We start from the raw sequence: 19882 nt of genomic DNA on the forward strand, positions 1-19882 counted from the left end.
TTTTGTATGCATGTGTATGGGTGTCCCTGTAATGTAAAATTCTGTCTCTTTATATGTAAGCATCTTTGCATGTGTTTGTATTGAATGTGGATTCCACAAGTCTTTATGCTTCTCACTGGTCTTGGTCCGTTGCTATGGAGATCAGCCTGCATCAAGCTTGAGGATGTAAGAGAGGTCATTGCTATGGTGACTGGAAAATCTATGAATTGTGCATGCAGGAGAGCTGAAAAAGTGTCCATCCGGGAGGAAGCTATGGTTTCCATGGGAACTCAACAGGGCAAGGAGGTTGAATGTGGCATGAAACGTAAAGAAGGACAGAAGAAGAGAGAGAGGATGTAGACAGAAGTGAACTCACATAAAAGGAGCTGTCCCATCACTGTGTGATGATCCTCAGATATAAAAATATGAAATCCTGCAAACTATACAGAATCCTATAGACTGCACTGAATCTTACAGAATATGCAGAATAGAGAATACCAAGAACATACATAATTCTATAGAATGTTATGATGAAATAAGAGTTTCATATGGGCAGAAGTAGCCTGAACAGACAGCACAGTTAGATTTTCCAAAAGACAGAGTGAACTCTACAGGAAATTTCAGGGGGAACATTGCCTTAAGGCAGAAATAAAAAGTGAATACATGTTGGCTAGGGGATTGTAAAGCTAGATGAAACAGGAAGCATGGGGCTGCTGGGAAATGTAGTTTGGAAATTCCTGGCAGAGAATCAATTACGATGAAAGTAGTAGCCACAGAAAGGTGTGGTAGTAACTGGGAGACACTGCTGAGGCTAATTATAGAGCTACTGCAGGCAATCAGCATGTCTCATATGGGAGAAAGAGAGCCAGAGACAGAGACAGAAACAGAAAGAGAGCCAGGTGGGGAACCAGGAGAGAAGGCTCACCCAGATGAACAAGCAGAGATGCCCACAGCCTTCAGTTAGGGATTCTGAATCTGCAAAAGAAACTGTTGAGTTCCATATGATTCTGGGGAATTAGGCTGGTCTACAGAGGTAGATCTTGTCAGTTCCTTTGATTATGTGACCAAAGAGTTGGATCAAGGGAGTCTCAGTAAGGCCTTTGACACAGTTCCTCATAGGCGACTTATAAATAAATGGGGCCTAGAGTGACTGGGTTAGAAATTGTCAGGAAAGGTTTATCTTTTGGTTGATGATACACAAATCTGCAACAGGGCAGACAGCCAGGAAGGTGTGGAAAACACGAGGAAGATCTGATGAAGCTCAAGGAATGGTCTAGGATCTGGCAGCTAAAATGCAGAGTAAAAACCCAAGGGAAAGATACAGTACTGGAGGTAAAATTCTTCTGGGGTGATTGTATCTGATGATCTTAAGGTGGCTAAACAGGTGGATAAAGTGATGGCAAAAGCCAGGAAGATGCATAGGGAGGGGAAAGGTCAGCAGAGAAAAAGCTGTATCACAGGCCACTCTCTATCAATCATAGGTACAATCATCTGCCTCTCAAAAAGCCTATTTTATATTTTTGTATTTTTTGGCAGTATTAACAGTGAATCATCAAAATGAATTCATAAAAACAAGCACTACATAAAATTCTGACAGCCCTTGTTTCAGCCATGAAAAAAAATAAAACAGAAACCTGTCTCAATGGGATTATGGATCATAAAATCCACAACAATTATGCTTCTACCACGGGAACCTTAAATCTAGGGGGAGGAAGCAAGACAGATGATTATACAGAAGATTGCACCTGCACCCTGATTTGATTACTTTTGACAGAACCTTCTGGAGGCCTTTGTGGTGATAGATGATTAATGGAGTGGAGGGAAGGATTCAAATCCCACTGCCTTGTGGCCTTGAGTAAGTCACTTCACTGCCTCAGGGACAAACTTCGGGAGAGAAGTATTATGTCCTTCCCTGGGAAAATACTGTGGCAGCTTCCCCCTACAATGTTATTGGGGAAAAATCCCACGATAAAAAACGTATTGAGGGGAAAGGCTCACTAACACTTTGCCAGGGGCCGCCATCTTCTTAAAGAGCCACATAACCTGGAAAGCCACCTCCCAACCAGTGAAAACCCCCATCAGGGGTCTGAGTAGAACCCTCCCCCCCCCCTTTCCCCCAGCAGGTCCAAAGGTTTAAAACAAATGAATTTAATATCACGCGGCAAAGCCCCACCCCTTCCCAAACCACCTCTCCCTGTATCCAACCCCCAGAACATAAATCACAATCCCTGGTAGTCTAGGACACCCCCCCCCCCACACACACACTTACATAGAAAATAGACCCTGGTGGTCTAAAGGGCCCCCCAGACCCCATCTCTTACCTAAGAAATCATCAGGGGTAAAGGCCGGACAGTGCCATTTTGGAAAATGACGTCGACTGGCTCAGAGCTAGGAGGGCACTCTGGGCCACAACTGCATCACCACAGATTCATTTCTTAGATACGTGGGGGTCCAGGTGTAGGGGGTTCAAGGGCCCCCCTACACTACCAGGGATTATATTGGGGAGGCCTGCTACTTAAGAGGGGGTTGGATACAGCGTGGGGTCTTTGGTTGGGTCAACAAAGGTTGAACAAAAGGGGAAGGATTTGAAAAGGGGGTGGGGCATTGCCACACGACATTAAATTATTTATTTATTTTATTAATTTTTTTAACTTTTGGGCCTGCTGGGCCGCCTCGACAGGCAGCGGTGGTGGGTGGACGGGGGTCTGCTCAGACCCCAGGGGATTTTGGAACAGTGGAATGGAGGGTATTTTTGGGTCATGTGGCCCTTTAAGGAGCATCCAACTTAGGGATGTGTGTGAGTGTCCTGATGCCCCCAGGATGTTTTATCTACAACTCTCAAGTTTGTGTTACAATAACATGGCTTCCTTTTTTTGGGGGGGGGGGGGGGGGGGCAAGTCACGTTATTGTATTTGCATAAGATTATCTATGCATTAGCTGCTTTGCATGCATTAGTAAAAGTGAATAAATGTTGGCAATTCTAAACCTGGCCTTGTTGGGGCAAATGCCACTAAGGATTACACTGAAGCCTGAGGTTTTAAATTGAAGATAAGGGTTATTTGAGATTATGCTCAGTTTTTGAATGACGGGTGGGCGACCTGTGTTTCTCCGTTTGAGACTGTTTTGTCACTCTTACACCTGAAGATGTTTTTTGGAATATACACAAAATAATAGAATGAATAAAAAAATGTTTTTTTGAGAAAATAATTAAAGGAGTATAAGGTGGACGGTGGTGCTTATGATTAAACAAAAAAATGAAGTAAGGTACACTGGATGGTGCCCCTGAAGTTTTAGGAAGCATCACTTTACACCTTTTAAATATTTTTTAGATATCTCAGTAAGATATGCAAGTGTGATGAATACAGTTAATAATACAAAAAAACCTTTTTAGGATTTATGAAAAGGAAGAAAAATTAAAAAATAGTAAAAAGTTTTCAAGTGTGGGTTATTTGATGTGATTGATATTAGTAAATTTTATGCATGCAAAGCAGCTAATTTCAATAGGGCATTTTTTGGTTAAGAACACACAATATCATGCAATATTGCTGCAATATTGGGTGATAATCTTGGGTGATAAAAAGCATTTATCACATGATAAACGCTGCTTTTCTCGTGTTTATAGCCTTCTTGCAGCTTGTTTCAGTTGCCTCTGACTATTGTTTTCACTATAGAGAATCCTGCAGGCTACTGGATGCAGCTCCTGGGAAAGCTGCAGTGAGTGATAAGGTTCTGTGATTTTGTACATTAGATTAGAATTCAATCATGAGTCATCCCTCCAGCAACGCTCCTGGGAAAGCTGCAATGAAGTCTTTAGGACTGTGGTTTTGTGCACTGGTTGGATGGTAAGCAGGAGTACTCTGTCCAGCTCAGCACTTAGGAAAGCTGCAAGGAACGGACGTTGCAGGACTGGGGCTCTGTGCACCGAATGAAAAGTTGGAATCCTGAGCACTCCTTCCTGCTCAGCTTCTGGGGAAAGCAGCAGCAGCAGCAGCGAGGGCTGTAGCATCAATTTTTCCCCCCATTGTGTATGATCACTATGTGCTTGAGATTCAAATTGCTGACTTTTGCTTCCAGAACTGTCCTCACAGCAGTACATTACCCATTTCTCCAGGCACCGCATTCGTCCACCTCCCTCACAGTGACAATAAACTGGAAGGCTTCCTGCAATGCCTGCTGATCTGTTGCTTAGTAACGCCCAGCAAGGGGTAGGAAGAGCTCTCATGCATATTAATGCATATAAAAGATGCCATGCTGACATTCCGGTCTTGAAGGCATAACAGGGTGGTGACAGCAGTAACAGAGATGATGCCACCCTACCAGGACCAAAAGGTCATTAGCTTGGAGAAAAACGATACCCCTAAGGCAAGAACCTCGATATTAATCCTTTCAGGTCCAGGCGTAAAAGACTGCATAGGATCTGATTGGGACAGACATGTATAATCCTATGTTAATCTGGGGTTCAGAAGAAGTGCCGAGACCTGAATTTAAAACTGGCTTTCTGTAGGCGACCTTGGGTCAAATCTCTTTCTGCCTCTGAATATGAAATTCCTGAATTTGAGCTTGGTTTAGCCTTCACACCGAGTCTACCAGATTTAAGTATGCTATGGTTAAGAATTTTATATGTAGGCATCCTGTTAATCCCCTATAGGATACTAGGTAAGGATTATACCATGTGGTTGGGGGTATACAGATTGGTGGTTTGTTGGGTTTGCAGCTTCCCCATGTGGTAGCTGGTAACTGTAGTCTCCAGTTTGTTTTCTAGAGAGATCACCATTTTATCCTTGTGGATCCTTTTTGCTTTCAGGGAGGCAACCTGTCCTAAGCTGTGCTCTCATTTTTCCAACTCTTAACCGTAAGCTGCATGGAGACTTTTATTTTGGATGGGAGTTTCTTTCCACCCTCTCATGCCACCTTTAACTTATTTGAGAGCCAAATCCTTTTGGATTCAACTAAGATGTTTTGAGTTTTCTCTTCTAACTAAAGGAAGAAGTTCCCTTCTTGCAAGAGGGACCGGAGGTCAAGGAGTGGGGACTTCAGCCATCCTGTCTTTGAAAGGAAGAAGGAGAAAGGGGAGAGAAGGAGATGGAGCACATCCGTGGCCCATTCATGGGAGAAAGAGGTGAAAAAAAGCTATCACCTTTGCTACTACAAGAGGAAGTAGGAGATAAAAGACGTTAACTCTTCAAAAATACAACTTTGATCCTTCATCTATATTGGGAGGGAAGCACCACACTTACCCTATATTTCAAAGGGAGGGGGGGGGGGAATCAAGCAGCTAAAAGACTTACTTAAATTGGAAGAATATCTGAACATAAGCAAGATCGTAGGAAGTCACAAACTTACTAAAAGTACTCATATCAACTTGAAACTGAAGTACCCCGGCTGTAAAGACTTTAACTCATCATTGCACCTTATCAGTAAAAGAGAAATGTTGGAAACCACCAAATAACTCTCATGTGTCTTATTGAATAGTGACTAATATTCTCCAATGCTGAGCTTATCAGTGCTGTGTGCGAGAGACCCAACTATGGGAAAAGTACAGAGCAACGTGAGGAAACTCTGGAAAGTAAATCTTATGGTATAGCTACATATCCCTCTGAAACAAAGATTTGAGATATGGCCTCTGGAATGGTTATTGGGGTTCAAGCATCGCAGGGGTTTACATACATAAATAAAGAAACACAATAAATCACAATTAGAAAAGCTCGTGCAATCCTAGATGCAAGATGGAAAAGTATCTCCTTCCTGGGACATAGGAGAGGAAAGCTCCCTTCCTTCCTAAGACATGAAATGGAAAAAACCTCTTCTTTCCTGGGACACGAGATGAAAAGCACTCTTCTTGAAACCTAAGCTAGAAAAGTCCTCTCTTGTTTTGGGGATGAGATGAAAGATCTCCTGGGGCTAGGGTAGAAAACCCCCTCGGCTTTCTAGGAGAAAAGATGGAGAAGCCCATTGCTTGCTAGGGCATGAGAGGCATGGAACAGCTCCGTTATGAGGAAAGGCTCTTTAGCTTGGGGAAGAGATGAGAGAGCTGGAGCAGGTAAATAGGGAAACATTATTTACCTTTGCAAGGACTCTGAGACACTCCGTGAAACTAATCAGCAGTTGCTGGTTGATGTGGTCAAGGCATCCAGCATAGCTGAAGGTATTAGGAAAGTTCCTAGAGTAGGTCTATAAATAATAACTAGCCAGGTAGACTTGGGAAAGTCACTGCTTATTCCTGGGAGTGAGAAACAAGGAATGGATCGATTCTTTGGGATCTGCCGGGTACTTGCTCGCTACCCGGACTGGCCACTGTCAAAGACAGAATGCTGGGCTCAATGCAAGCTTGCGCCTTCGGTTTCTTCCTGGGGAACCATCTGGGTTTTCCCTTTTCCTCACTCCTCCAATCGTTCTGTGGCTCAGACTTTCAAAGAGCTGTGTGGTTGGGTGTCTGAAAAAATAGATTTTGCTTTTGTTGCTAATATGTCTGCAGCTTGAATTAACCACATTTTCCACTGCTAACTATCAGGTCAATGTCTAAAATAGTCCCAAGCCTCCATTATGCACAATAAAATTAATTTGGGCTGATACTGCATTTCCAACTTCTGGCTAATCATTTTTAAAAATGTATATAGACATCTTATGGGAATGGTCATATGTCAAAATCCATACTACTGCAACTACTACTACTACTAGTGATCACTTCTATAGTGCTACTTTGATACATGCATCGATGTGCAAAAACACAAGAGGTATCTTCAAAGATTCACCTCAATGAGGCCCCCGGAAAGGGCTCTCTCAGTTGCAGGCCCTACCTTATGGAATTTACTCCCTGTACAACCAAGGACCCTAGAATGCCATAAGTTGTTCAAGAAATGTGAAAACTTAGCAGGCATTCAAGGCAACAAGTTAGCAGCGACAGGCTTATTTGAACTGATACACAATGTATGATTATGTTTTTGTGATGTTTTGTTGTTTGTTTTAATTATGAATGTTTTCATGTAAAGAGTGTGCGAGTAAGAAATGTATTATTATTATAATTATTATGATTGAGGTCTATAAAATCATGAATGGCGTGGAATGGGTAAATGCAAATTGGTTATTTATTCTTTCAAAACAAAAAGACTAGGGGGCACACCATGAAGATATTAAGTAGCACATTTAAAACAAACTGAAGAAACTATGTTTTCACTCAGTGCACAATTAAACTCTGGAATTCATCGCTAGAGGACATGGTAAAGGGCAGTTAACATAACTGGGTTTCTACAAAATTATCCATGGATGTAAAGACGGATCTACTATTTGGGATTCTGCAGGTACTTGTAGCCTGGATTGGCCTCTGTTGGAAACAGGATGCTGGGCTTGATGGATCCTTGGTCTGACTTAGGATGACATTTCTTGTGTTTATATGTTATTATGATTGGGCTTGCTGCTCCAAAAGGGTTTTTGTTTTTATTTGGGGGGGGGGGGGGGGGGGGGGGGTTGGTTCTTAGCTGATATAGCCAGTTAAGAGTTAAGGTATCCAGGTATCTGTGCCCAGATAACTTTAAACCTTACGGTTATATTCTAGCAAGTAAGGTTTAAAAGCTATCCAGGAAACAAATTATTCAGTGAGAAACCTGGTAACTTGTCTGCTGACCAGCCTGCTGAATAGAAACCTCGCTGAAGATAGATAGGTAAGATGATAGATAAATAGGTCGGCAGGAAAAACAGTCAGATAGAAAACACGTTAATCAGAATCCCTTATTTGAAGGGGACGTGCCTGAAAATACAGATTACATACATGGCCATTGTTCAAGCACGTGAAAACAGATGTGCTGCCATGTTTAGATGGCGGTGGGAAGGTCGACCTGCTGGAAATCTGTGCTCCTGACTCCATTAATGTCAGTGGAGTCACAGGGGGGGTTTACCCTGCTCATCTGATGCACGACCAGGGATTGTTGCTGGTTTAAAATGGCTGCCATGTACACCTAACAGATTTTAAATTGCTCAGCAAATGCAACTGAAGTGTACCCCCAAATAGGGCACACGTTAGTAGCTGTACAAAAGGCTCTGGCTGGGGGGGGGAGACCCACTTGTGTCCATGTTAACCATGTTTGAAAAATATTTTATAGATCTGTTGTACTGGTACCACTAAAAGACCACTAGTTGGCATTTTATAAGAGTAGGCAAGGTCTTTTAATGTGATGTTGGGGAAATAGTGTGTAGTATGGTCCTTTATAGATTTGTTGTTTTCTGATTGGGTGATCAAGATGTAGCAGGAGTTACAAAAATGAGAACTTTTGGCAGATTTTTGCCCTTACCGGAGAAGGGCAGGTAAATAGGGACCCTCCCGAGTGGGCATGAGGCCTGTAGGAGGCTCTTTCTCTCAGGAGGATAGGCCTGTGGCCGGAAGGTGGCATGGAGAGGGGTTCTTCTTCCTCCCATGGCTCTAACCAAGGGCTGAAAAGAATAAGAGGTCATTCCTCCCTCAGAGAAAGTAGGCCAGGGGTTCAGGAGTTGACCATGAGGAGGTGTGGCCCAGAGTGCAGGGGTCTGGTAACCTGCCCGGACAGAAACGTGGTGCAGGATCCGGAGTGAAGGACTATGACCAGCAGATGAGGCAGGAAATCTTGTAAGCTTACGCTGCAATTCGTCCCTTTTGGATGTGAATTTTGATAGGGGTAAACTGACAAAGGATTAACCAGGACTGGGGTTTGAGGGCCATTTAAGAGGAGTTGAGAATCCAGATTTTGGTCTACAGTAAACGTACTTATGTGGATACAGGAGATGAAGATAAAGGAACGCAAGCATTATGTTCCCAGAATTTTATTTCATTGGATAGTTCTGACTGTGGAAGCCCAAGAACTTCTGAATTTGTTCAGTTATTAACTATGTAACCTGCTTCACAGCCATGTAAATAATTGCTGGCCAAGGCATCCAGAAAAATAAAGTTAACTGTTTGGATGTTTGAAACCTGGTGGCACTCATCTTTATTGAGCCAGCACTGGGGTGAGGCATGGGGTCAGAGTTCATGGAGGGGTGCTGTCCAGGCCCTTAGAAGAGAGTGCTGTCATTATACTGCTCCACTTCACCATCCGCATGGCCATTTTAAAGAACCCACCAAGCAAATTTGGAAAGGACCACCCGTATCCAACAGGGAAACCCTATCCATCATTTTATGTACCCCGTCAGGGGTTTACACCCAGCACAAAACAACTTCCCTATAAATGTGCCCCATTTACAGAATTAGTATTGTGGCTAGGATTTAATAAAACAGAATGAAAGACAAACAGGCAAAATGTTACCGTCACGCACCAATCCACTTGTCAGCATTATACCAGGAGAGATTGTCCTTTGTGCTGTCATAATAACCAATCTTCTTATAACTGCCTCCTGTGAAGAGAACAGCATGAGGGGTAAGTGGGTATAATCCAAGCATAAAGGAAACAACCCCAGTATCCTCAGCAGTAAGGCTGTGCAATCCCAGAATCCTCGGTGGCCACAGAAAGACCAGCCACTACCAGAATCTCCAGTCATGGTGGGATCCCAGAATGCACAGCAAGATACTGCAATCTCAAATCCATAACAGCAGGGTAAAAGACTGCAATCCCAGAATCCTCAGTGGTCACAGTAAGACCGGCCACTACCAGAATCTCCAGTCATGGTGGGATCCCAGAATGCACAGCAAGATACTGCAATCTCAAATCCATAACAGCAGGGTAAAAGACTGCAATCCCAGAATCCTCAGTGGCCACAGTAAGACCGGCCACTACCAGAATCTCCAGTCATGGTGGGATCCCAGAATGCACAGCAAGATACTGCAATCTCAAATCCATAACAGCAGGGTAAAAGACTGCAATCCCAGAATCCTCAGTGGCCACAGTAAGACCGGCCACTACCAGAATCTCCAGTCATGGTGGGATCCCAGAATGGGCAAACTAATTCAGGTGAAATTACATACGACTCTCAAAAATACAGTAAATGAGAGTCAAATAATTCTCATCATATACCTTTACATTTATTTATTATTATTACTTCTTAAGAAATACAAACCATAAAACCATTCCCTCCACATTCATACCATAACATTGTCAATCTTAAGCAATGACAATATACCAGTTATGCACATTAATAGTGGTTTCAAGAAATATCTAAATAATGACAATGATAATATACCAATCAGTGCCCATTAATCATAACAGTAACAAATATCTAAATGATATACCAAGCCTAAGTAAATCACATACATGATGGAATTTTTTATAATGAAATAGTGACATTCTTACATATCACTACTATCACTATCCCTATGAATTATATCTATAGTGTCCCCATTCTTGTGGCTTATTTAAGTACCAAAATATGAGAATATAATGTTATTCATATGCCTATATTTGTCTTTCCTGTTGTTCACGTTTTCTTTCTGGCATATCAGCAGCTCACTCACCTTGCAGCTGTTCAATGAGTGTCCAAGCCATTCGCGACCCACTGGCATCAAACACCACATGACCCTAATAGGAGGTACAATGCAAGCATTAAGAAGGGCATTAGCAGTACGTCTGAGCGATTAAGATCATATCCAACAACATACCCCTAGCTTAAGAGGGAGGTTCTTTCCTGGCATCGTACGTACAAAACCTAACCCTTCTGGAGAAAGGGAAAGGACGCACTGGAGACCAAGAAAATGTGATGAAATGATAACCTTTTAAAATAATTAAGGACTAATACAGAAAGAGAAACACAGACAGAAAGATGAGTTTTGGAGAGGTGCAGGAACCCTCAAGGAGAACCCGAAGAAAGAGGAAGGAACAGTCCAGAAGCACCAGAAGAAAAAAATCAGAACAGCTAAGATGACCCAGAAGAGAGGTTTTGGAGCAACCAGAGCAACTGAAAGCGGTAATGGGTGAGATCCCATGTGCCTTACAGCCCGAAGGAAGCTTTTATTGGCCCAGCGCATGTAGCGAGGCAAGCGTTAACAGTATATTTCAGAAACTGAGAGCATACGCCGCATACACTGGCTTAGGAGTAAGGTTCATTCTTGTCAAGGAGTGAGCAAAACAAACCCTAAATGTACAGGGGGTGGAAGGGCTGAGAAACCAGGGAAGGAGAATGAGCACTTATGGGTAACGAATATTTCACTATAAGCCTTTTTAGAGAAATAAATGTGGACACTGGGAAAGGAATTTCCTTGGGGGGTGTTAGAAACCTACTGAGACGCCATCAAAAGATGAGGAGTTCATGGCTCGGTAGATCTCTTCGGTGATGTTCATGTTATTGTAATTGAAGTCCTCGAGGCGAAGTCCTTTCTTCGATAGCTCATACGCTGTCTTATTCAGTGCCAAAGCCAGTGCCCAGATGGCATCATATGCCAAGGGCGCCTCTTGGAAGCCACCTGTCTCCTCGGGGTTCTTCCCAAGCCTCTTCTGCAGCTTTTCAATGAACTCCTGTGAGGTCTGAAAAAGAGACGAGAAAAAGGGGGTGAGCGCGAGGGCTGTGTCCGAGAGCGAGAAAAGGCGCGACGGAGAGAAGGTGACAGAGAATGCTGGGAAATAGGGACAGATAGGCAGAGGAGGAAGCGGAAGGCATGAGACAGAGGGGATAAGGCAAAAAAAAAAAAACGGATATAGAAAATAAATGAGAGTTTGGGAATATTTGTAGTCTTAGGCTTTTTGTTAAATAAGACATAATTAAAGCTAGTTTTAAGCTATTTGGGTAAACGTACATGTCTAAGATAAAGTTGAGAGTAGTTTTCAAGCAATTGGGAAAAAGTGGATGAGGTGAATTATGTGCTCAAACGAATGATATTGGTTGAAGCCCATTGCGGGCACGAGGCTGTGGATTACGGTTTGAGAGCACTTATAAATCTGATACTTATTCCCTTTTTTTGATTAGGTTGTTGGTCCTATATAATTGTGTATTTTCGGGGTAAAATAAGTTAAAAACATGTTTTGCTTCAAATAAAAATGAAAAAATGTTTTAAAAACCCACTATCCTCTTCCACCTCATTTAGGTGTCAGAAAAAGCTTGCAAACAAACAGAAAACTGTTCACCATTTTCCGAAATTTTCCGAAAGAATTTCCTCCTCTAACCCACGGGGCAGCAAATTCCAGAGGTCAGGACCTTGGACATGACAAAGTCTTTCACGAGATTCATCCAGCCTTACCAATCTGGCTGACAGACCTCAAGGGCCGAGAGAATTTTAAAGCAGCAGTGAATCTTGCAGGGAACAAGGTCCGTGCAGAGGCAGGGTACCAAAAATTTAGAAAGGCTACTAAATCCTGGGGGTTTGGTCAGCTCTGTTATTTGTCAATAAGGGCTGGCTGGAGCCTTTTCTTCTTGCTAGCTAGATGAAATACCATTGTCTCTAGCTATTTTTGTACTTTTTTTGTATATCAGTGCCAATGATCTGATTGTTTTAATGTGGTGTTATCCTAATTTGATGCATGTTTTATTATTTGTAAACTGATTCTATAACATTATTATTTTTTTTTTTTTACAGGCAGTATATCTAAAAATTAAAAATAAATAAATACCTTACGTCATGTGTCTCTCACCATGTCACAGCTCCCCCTATGCAGAAAGCCTTACTCTCTCACCAAATTAGAGTTCCCCTCTGTAGCCTGAGTCCCACGCCTTTCACATATTCAAATTTCAGATTTGTATTTTGATTGCATTTGTATTTGCAATAAATGGCCGTCTGTATGACCAGCACTTATTTGCAAATAGGTTTTTTATTTGCAAATAAGTGCCACGTATTTATCTGTAACCATGGTTATGCTTTTTTGTACCTTATCATGGGCAGCTTTTTTTAATTTGGAAAGACGAGTAACAAATGTGACGCACAAGTAAATGCGTCAGAGATCCCCCCTGTCTCTCGCCTCTGTAACCGAAGTCCAGGACTTCCAGCAAGCTAGACATCCCCATGTAGCCCGAGCCCCTGCCACTCACCAAGTTAGAGATACCCCTGGTGTTCTCAGGGTTTAGCATGACTATCTCGGTGGTCACGTGCCCTTCCACGGCCTCTGTCATCTCCTCCATGGTGCAGTTGATTGCTGGGTCCTTCGTCTTGAACCAGTTATCGGCATACCAGCCAATCAGAAACCAGACATACTTCTTCCCAAAGAGCTTCTCCTTGTACACCTGCAAGCAAGAGATGAGACCTATCCAGTGCCACAACAGCACATGATGCCTCAACCTTGTCCTGTATTCAGCATGACGCCCCCCCCCTGAAACGAATCCTATCCTTACACTGGTTGGTGCCTCCTTCTGTAGCAAGTCCCCCTCTACTAACACGCTTGCTAGTGGAATAAATTCAGTGTCTGGTTAGTGACTAGGGCCATACCTCATAGTGTGTGCAAAAATGTCTCTGTCTTTCTCTCTCTCTCTCTCTCACACACTCACACACACACACACACAGAATGTATGTGTGTGCACTGAAGATTAACTCCTTCTGCATACACAAAAAAACTGTGACAGAAAAAATAATGCCAAGGCAATGCTTCTATTCTTTCTCTGCCAATCAAGGAGTGCACAAATCACTATCTCTGCTGTTTTTTTTTTCACTGGCACTGCCCTTTGCCCTGATCCAGTGAACAGATAAAATGCAGCAGCACATCTGTCTCTTACTCTTAGTGAGAGCAATGCACTGTGACTGCAGCAGTAAAGATAACAAAAAGCTCTTTGCCAATGCCAAAATTCCTCTCTCCTTTTCAAGAACCTTTTCGTTGACTAAAAGAGTGTCTGAAAAGCCAAGCTTATGCTCAGATCTTTCAATGGGATGACATCAGTGTTGCTTGATCCAGATGCCAGCTATAGGCTAGTTAAAAATAAAATGCTTCACCATGATTGGTCCTCCATTCTGTCTCCTTCTCCTGCCTTGGCTCCAGCCTGGCTGCTATCTAGCACAGGCATTAGTTGGTTGCTATAGTTACCAGTCTCACAGCAGCACTTTTCAATAGGCCATACACTTGAGTGGGAAACAAACAAATGAGAGTAAAATTTTTGTTTGCATTTGTGAATACCCTCTATTTGTTTTGGGGGGGCCACAAATGAAACAAAAATGATCTCATTCATTGCATTATACCCATTCATTTCAAACGAAAACACATCCTTACTTTGCAGCTATGTGGGTAGTATGAAAATTGCCCCCTGAATAAACACTTCCCCTTTAGTACATCCTGTACTGACATTGAATGATGACTTCCCCTGCAGAGTACGCTACACGGACACTGACTGATGGTGCTCTCTGTAGTGTGCCTGCACTAGCATTGAATGACGACACTCCCTGTGTTATACCCTGCACTAACACTAACTGATGGCTTCCCCTGCAGCACACCCTACGTTAACATTGAATGATAACTCCCCCTGTGGCAAACTCTGCACCAACGGATGACTCCCCCGTAATGTACCCTGCACTCACACTTAATGACCACTCTCACTGCAGTTCTCTCTAGCATAAGTTTAAGCAGGTGAAAAAATTTCAGACCTCACAGAAGACTTTCCGTGCCTCAGTCTCATAGAACAGGCCTACGATGATGCGAGCATCCTGGCGCTGGAAGTTAAAAATGACAAGACATTTAAAGAGGAAAAGGAACAATTTTGCTATCAAGCTTCATCAAATGAGAACAAAGTTGGACACCAGCCTAGATAAAGAAATCCCAAGGGAGGAAGAGAAATTGAGCCAGAGGAGGAAAGGAAAAAAAAAATAAGGGGCAAAGGTATGGGTAGATGGTGCACTGAGGGAAGAAAGGGAACGAGATCAGATTTAGGAGAAAGGAGGCTCCACAATTGTCGTGACATAGGATAAACATGAAAGAGAGGCAGACGAGAAAGTTCAGGGAGGGGAAAAAAGGAATAGAGGAAGGAGATGGACCAGACTGAAATAAATAGAAAAAGAAAGCTAGAAGTACAGAGAAGAGAGGAAGGAGGGAAGGGGAACGAGGGGGAAACATCTACCTTTAGATTCTTCACTGGCACTGCAGGGTCGGAAAAGAAGCTCTGTCGAAAAGTGATTTCTATGCCAGCCTCTTTCACGCGTTCTTCTAAATCATCCAGCGTCTGTAGGAGGACAGAAAGTGCAAGGTAAGAGAAAGAGAAAAGAGGTTATGGGCCATCACAGGTCTGCAGGAGCACAGAATAAGGGAGAGGCGGCCATAATAGCATAGTAAAAGATGGCAGATAAAGACCAAAATGGTCCCTCCAGTTTGCCAGTTGTGATTGTATGCACATCTAACCAGAGTAGGCCAAATTCCCACATGGAACCCAACATCCATTCCTGCTGTGTGTTTTTCAGGGTGGTACCTGCTGCTCGGTGCAGGTTACCCTTGTGCTTCATTATCATTCTCTTGACACTAGGAATCCTGCTTGCTTATCGCTTGCTTTCTTGAAGTCTGTTACTGCTTGTATCTTCATCATCTCCTCTGAGAAGGCATTCTAGGCATCTATCCCCCTCTCCATGAAAAATATTTTCTGACATTGTTGCTGAATCTACCCCCCTAAGAGCTTCATATTATTACCCTTAGTTCTACAGTTTTCTTTCCACTGAAAATACTTGGCTCTTGTGCATTAATATCTTTCAGGTATTTAAATATCTATATCATATCTCTCTTGCCTTGCCTGTAGACCATCTCCATGTAAATGGAAGTACCAACACAGTAAATGGAGAAGAGCTTCACAAGAGCAGGAGCAGGGAGGAGACTGGAAACTACAAGCTGGTTAGCCTCACCTCGGTGGTGGGAAAAGTAATGGAGACTCTGCTGAAGTAAAAGATAGTGAACTATCTAAAATCTGGTGGGTTGCTGGACCTGAGGCAGCATGGATTGACCAGGGGAAGGTCCTGTCAGACAAATCTGATAGACCTTTTTGATTGGGCGACTAGAGAATTGGATCAGGAAGAGTGCTCAATGTGATTTACTTGGATTTTAGTAAAGCTTCTGATACAGTCCCACATAGGAGATTCGTGAACAAAATGAGAAGCTTGGGAGTGGATGCCAAGGTAGTGGTGTGGATTGCAAACTGATTGACTGACAGGAGACAGCGAGTAATGGTAAATGGGACCTACTCTGAAGAAAGAACGGTGTTAAGTGGAGTGCCACAGGGATCGGTGTTGGGACCAGTTCTGATCAATATCTTTGTGAGCAACATTGCGGAAGGGATAGAAGGTGTAAAGTTTATTTGTGGATGATACCAAGATCTGCAACAGTGTGGACATGCCTGAAAGAGTAGAGAATGAAAAGTGATTTAAGAATGCTGGAGATTGGTTGAAGATTTGGCAACTGGGATTTAATGCCAAGAAGTGCAGAGTCATGCATCTGGGGTATGGTCATCCAAAAGAGATGTATGTGATGGGGAGTGAAGGGCTGATGTGCACGGACCAAAAGAGGGACCTTGGAATAATAGTGTCTGTTGATCTGAAGTCAGTGAAGCAATTTGACAAGGTGATAGCTAAAGCCAGAAGAATGCTGGGTTGCAAAGAGAGAGGAAGAACCAGTAAGAAAAAGGAGGTGGTGAACCCCTTGTACAGGTCCTTGGTGAGGCCTCTCCTGGAGTACTGAGTTCAGTTCTGGAGCCCGTATCACAAAAAGGATAGAGACAGGATGGAGGCGGTCCAGAGAAGGGTGACAAAAATGGTGTGGGTTCTCCATCGGAAGACTTATGAGGAGAGGTGAAGGATCTAAATATGTAGACCCTGAAGGAGAGGAGGTGCAGGGGAGAAGTGATAAGACCTTTAGATACCTGAAAGGTTTTAATGATGCACAAATTTTGAACTTTTTCCGTTGGAAAGGAAACAGTAAAACTAGGAGCTCATGAAATGAAACTCCAGGGGGGAGGACTCAACCAACATCAGGAAATATTTCTCAATGGAGAGGGGGGTGGAGGCCTGGAATGTCCTTCCGGAGGAGGTGGTGAAGACAAAAACAGTGAAAGAATTCAAAGAGGCATGGGATAAACATTAAGGATTCCTAAAAGCTAAGAGGACAGAAATGAAGACAAGGTTATCATGGGGGTAACCTGCAAGGTGCACCTAGTATCAACTTTCAAACTCAAGCCACAACTTTATTGTCTGCTGTAACCAGCCAGCATCAAGAACCTTGTACATGGATGAGACGTTGTACACATTTTAATGCTGAACAAGTCAGAAACATCATGGGCTTCGTAACAGTGAATATATACCATTCCTGCTGACCAGAAAGGACACCATGCTATTCTCTTGGCTGCCTTTTCTCTCCCTCAGCCGTAGGGGAGGGCTGGCTGTTTTTTGTTCTTCAGGCATGCCCATACCAAAGCTCTCATCCAAATACATCAGCACCAAATTCCATGACAATACACTGCACCATCACTGTACACACCCCACAACAATCCTGGATCTCTTCAGACTAATCTCACCATTACCATCCTTCCAGGCGGGTTTGCCCTGGACAAAGCACTAGTAAGGACTTCTTGAGACAAATACAGCAGTATGATTTCCCTTCTGCACTTTTTAGGGTACATCCTCAGGAAGGAGGACATCACCATTCCACACTCTTAATCCCTATACTGAAGAGGGGGCAAAAGCCCAACAAACCTTTCCCCTTTATACTGCCCGCTCTAGAGAATCCACCAATAAGAAAGTCTCAAACTGTTAACACATGCTCTTTCCCCAAAAAGCACCTTAAACAGTTTACATCATGACTCACCCCCCTCAAATGCCATTCAGTGATCATTCTCTAGTACTACATAATAACTATGGAACGCTTTTGTTAACGTCAACCCATCATGAGGGCTGGATCTCCTCCACCCAGACAGTTTTCCACTATCCAATCTGAGTTTGATTTCCAGGTCCAGTCTTCCACTGCCCAGGCTTAGGAATGGAGGCGAGATCGTGCTCACAGCCCCTGGGGGAAAGGAGTCCCAGTGATCACCCAATGGCAACGTCTAGTGGCCAGATTTAGAGGCTCATGACTAAAGGGTTCTTGAAGGAGTCCTGGGGCATGGTCCCTGGCACAGGACTGCCGCTGCAATCTTTGGCTAAGTAAGTTGGGAGGAAATATAAAACGGGGGGGGGGGAATTCCTGGGTAGTTTAGAAGAAAGAGGAATTCTCCTTTCTCAAGCTGCAGTTCAGTTCATGCTTCAGAAGATACTAAATCTGTAAAGTTTCTAGAGGTTCCTCATCCTGTTACTGTGAATCTACGTAAACAGAATGGGGCCTCAGTACTGACCCAGAGGGCCTTGGTATGGGGAGATGTTTTGTACCCTCACTATTATATTATTATGACTTCATTCCTACTTTTGTATTGGCTCTAATTTTGGCCTCCAGACCCTTCAGGTTCCACATTCCCTTTTCTCCTCTGTTCAGGGTGTTTTCCTCGTAAATGTCATCCTCTGATCTTGAAATACAGCTTAATTCTATTTTCAGAAAGGGTTGGAACTTTCCTCCAGAGCAGCTGAGAAACTTTGCCATAGTTGTCTCCAACATTATTTTTTTCCACCAGCTTGTCACCTTGACTTGATTTTTCATCCATAATAATGTGCCCCATTGCATTTGGTCAGATGATGTCATAGTGAATTACATCAGATTTGGATTTTAGATTTTTAATAACTCGTCTTTCCAAATGCAAACTCAAGGCAATTTACAAATGGGGTCGTTCCCTTTCCCTGAGGTCTTACAATCTAAGGTGCTTACTTCCTAAAGATTTTCTCCCCTTTTGCATCTATGGGAGAAATGCTTAGTAAAATGGGTCCTAAGTTTGTACCTGAGGCATCACAAGCACCAATGCAGATGAGAAGAGGCATAAACAAAAGCACGATAGCTGCTAACGACAGGATGTCGGGGAAGTTCCACTTACCGAGGTGAAGACCTCAGTGGTCTGCTGGATGGTGGCAATTTTGGTCCATCCCCACTTCTTGAAAAGCTGCACCCGTGTGGGGTTGTGTAGGGTAGCAGATGGGTGGGTCCTGAAAAAGGTGGGAAACCGCTGGCGGTTGGAGAGGGCAGGAGAGCTGGAGCCATAAGAAAGCTGGAAGAGAAAAAGTCAGAGAGAACGGCGCATCACTCAAAGACCGAAGGGCTCGTTTTGCACCGACCCTGACCCAATGAAAGCAGCAGACCTCTCAAATGCTAGTCACAAATGTATTAAACTATCAGGCTATTTAGTGGCCCAGCCAGACCAGTCTGAGGGGGCCTGGGGGCCAGAACCCTTTAGAAAGAATTCTTACTTCTGTAACCCAGGCCCTGCCAGGATTTTAGTATATCTTGGCCTGGTATAGCCTCCAGAAGGGTTTTTATTTGCATTTTGGGTTCCTCCCTCCTTGTTCTACCCTTCCCCCTGGGAAGGATGGGCTTAGGATATATAATCTAAGAGGCTGCTCACGTGGGTACATGTTCACATGTATACGGGTGTGCGCAAAGTAGGGCTTGGAGACTTATCCGGCTCTCTGACTTAGGCCTGAATTCATCAAAATGCTAAATTGTACAGTTGCCGCATAGATAAATATCACAATGCATGGCACATTATTAGTTTTTAACAGGTCATAACTGCAGGAGAGAGAGACTCTTATAGACCCAATGGGACATGCTATTTATACACCACTGTAAGGGGGGACACTTTCAACTCGGAGAGGGGAGAGGGGAGCTAGCGCCTTGCTGTTCCTTAGTCAGATAAGTCGTAACTTGCCCTCCAAGTAGCAGCAAAGGTATTACTCAGCTGGATAAGTGTGCGGCAATGATATACATGCGTCCCTTTCCTTCCAATATTAAAGGGATACCCAAGTAGATTTTACAGGAGTAATTTACACGCATTTACCTCCCATGCATTGGCTTTTATATGTGGAGGTTCGGGGATTTTCTAACATGCGCATGGCACTGAAATTACCAGTTTCACTAATTACTCTGCCAGTTTGCCCAGTCCATCTGCAGCCTGAAGTCCCCCCATTTCACTCTGACCTCCCCACCCAGTCATT

At 43.4% G+C, this 19882-nt stretch overlaps 1 protein-coding gene across 1 annotated transcript in view; it reads right to left on the bottom strand.

The window, feature by feature from the left end:
* GABBR1 (gamma-aminobutyric acid type B receptor subunit 1) overlaps positions 1–19882 on the bottom strand; it is a 59707-nt gene that overhangs the window by 29076 nt on the left and 10749 nt on the right. Inside the window, 7 exon segments of the mRNA XM_029584604.1 lie at positions 9259–9336; positions 10391–10454; positions 11154–11396; positions 12892–13083; positions 14429–14494; positions 14899–15000; positions 18769–18939. Of these exon segments, the coding sequence (XP_029440464.1) occupies positions 9259–9336; positions 10391–10454; positions 11154–11396; positions 12892–13083; positions 14429–14494; positions 14899–15000; positions 18769–18939 (916 nt within the window).

This window comes from Rhinatrema bivittatum, chromosome 19 (genome assembly GCF_901001135.1).
Source record: "Rhinatrema bivittatum chromosome 19, aRhiBiv1.1, whole genome shotgun sequence".
Taxonomy (NCBI): Eukaryota; Metazoa; Chordata; class Amphibia; order Gymnophiona; family Rhinatrematidae; genus Rhinatrema; species Rhinatrema bivittatum.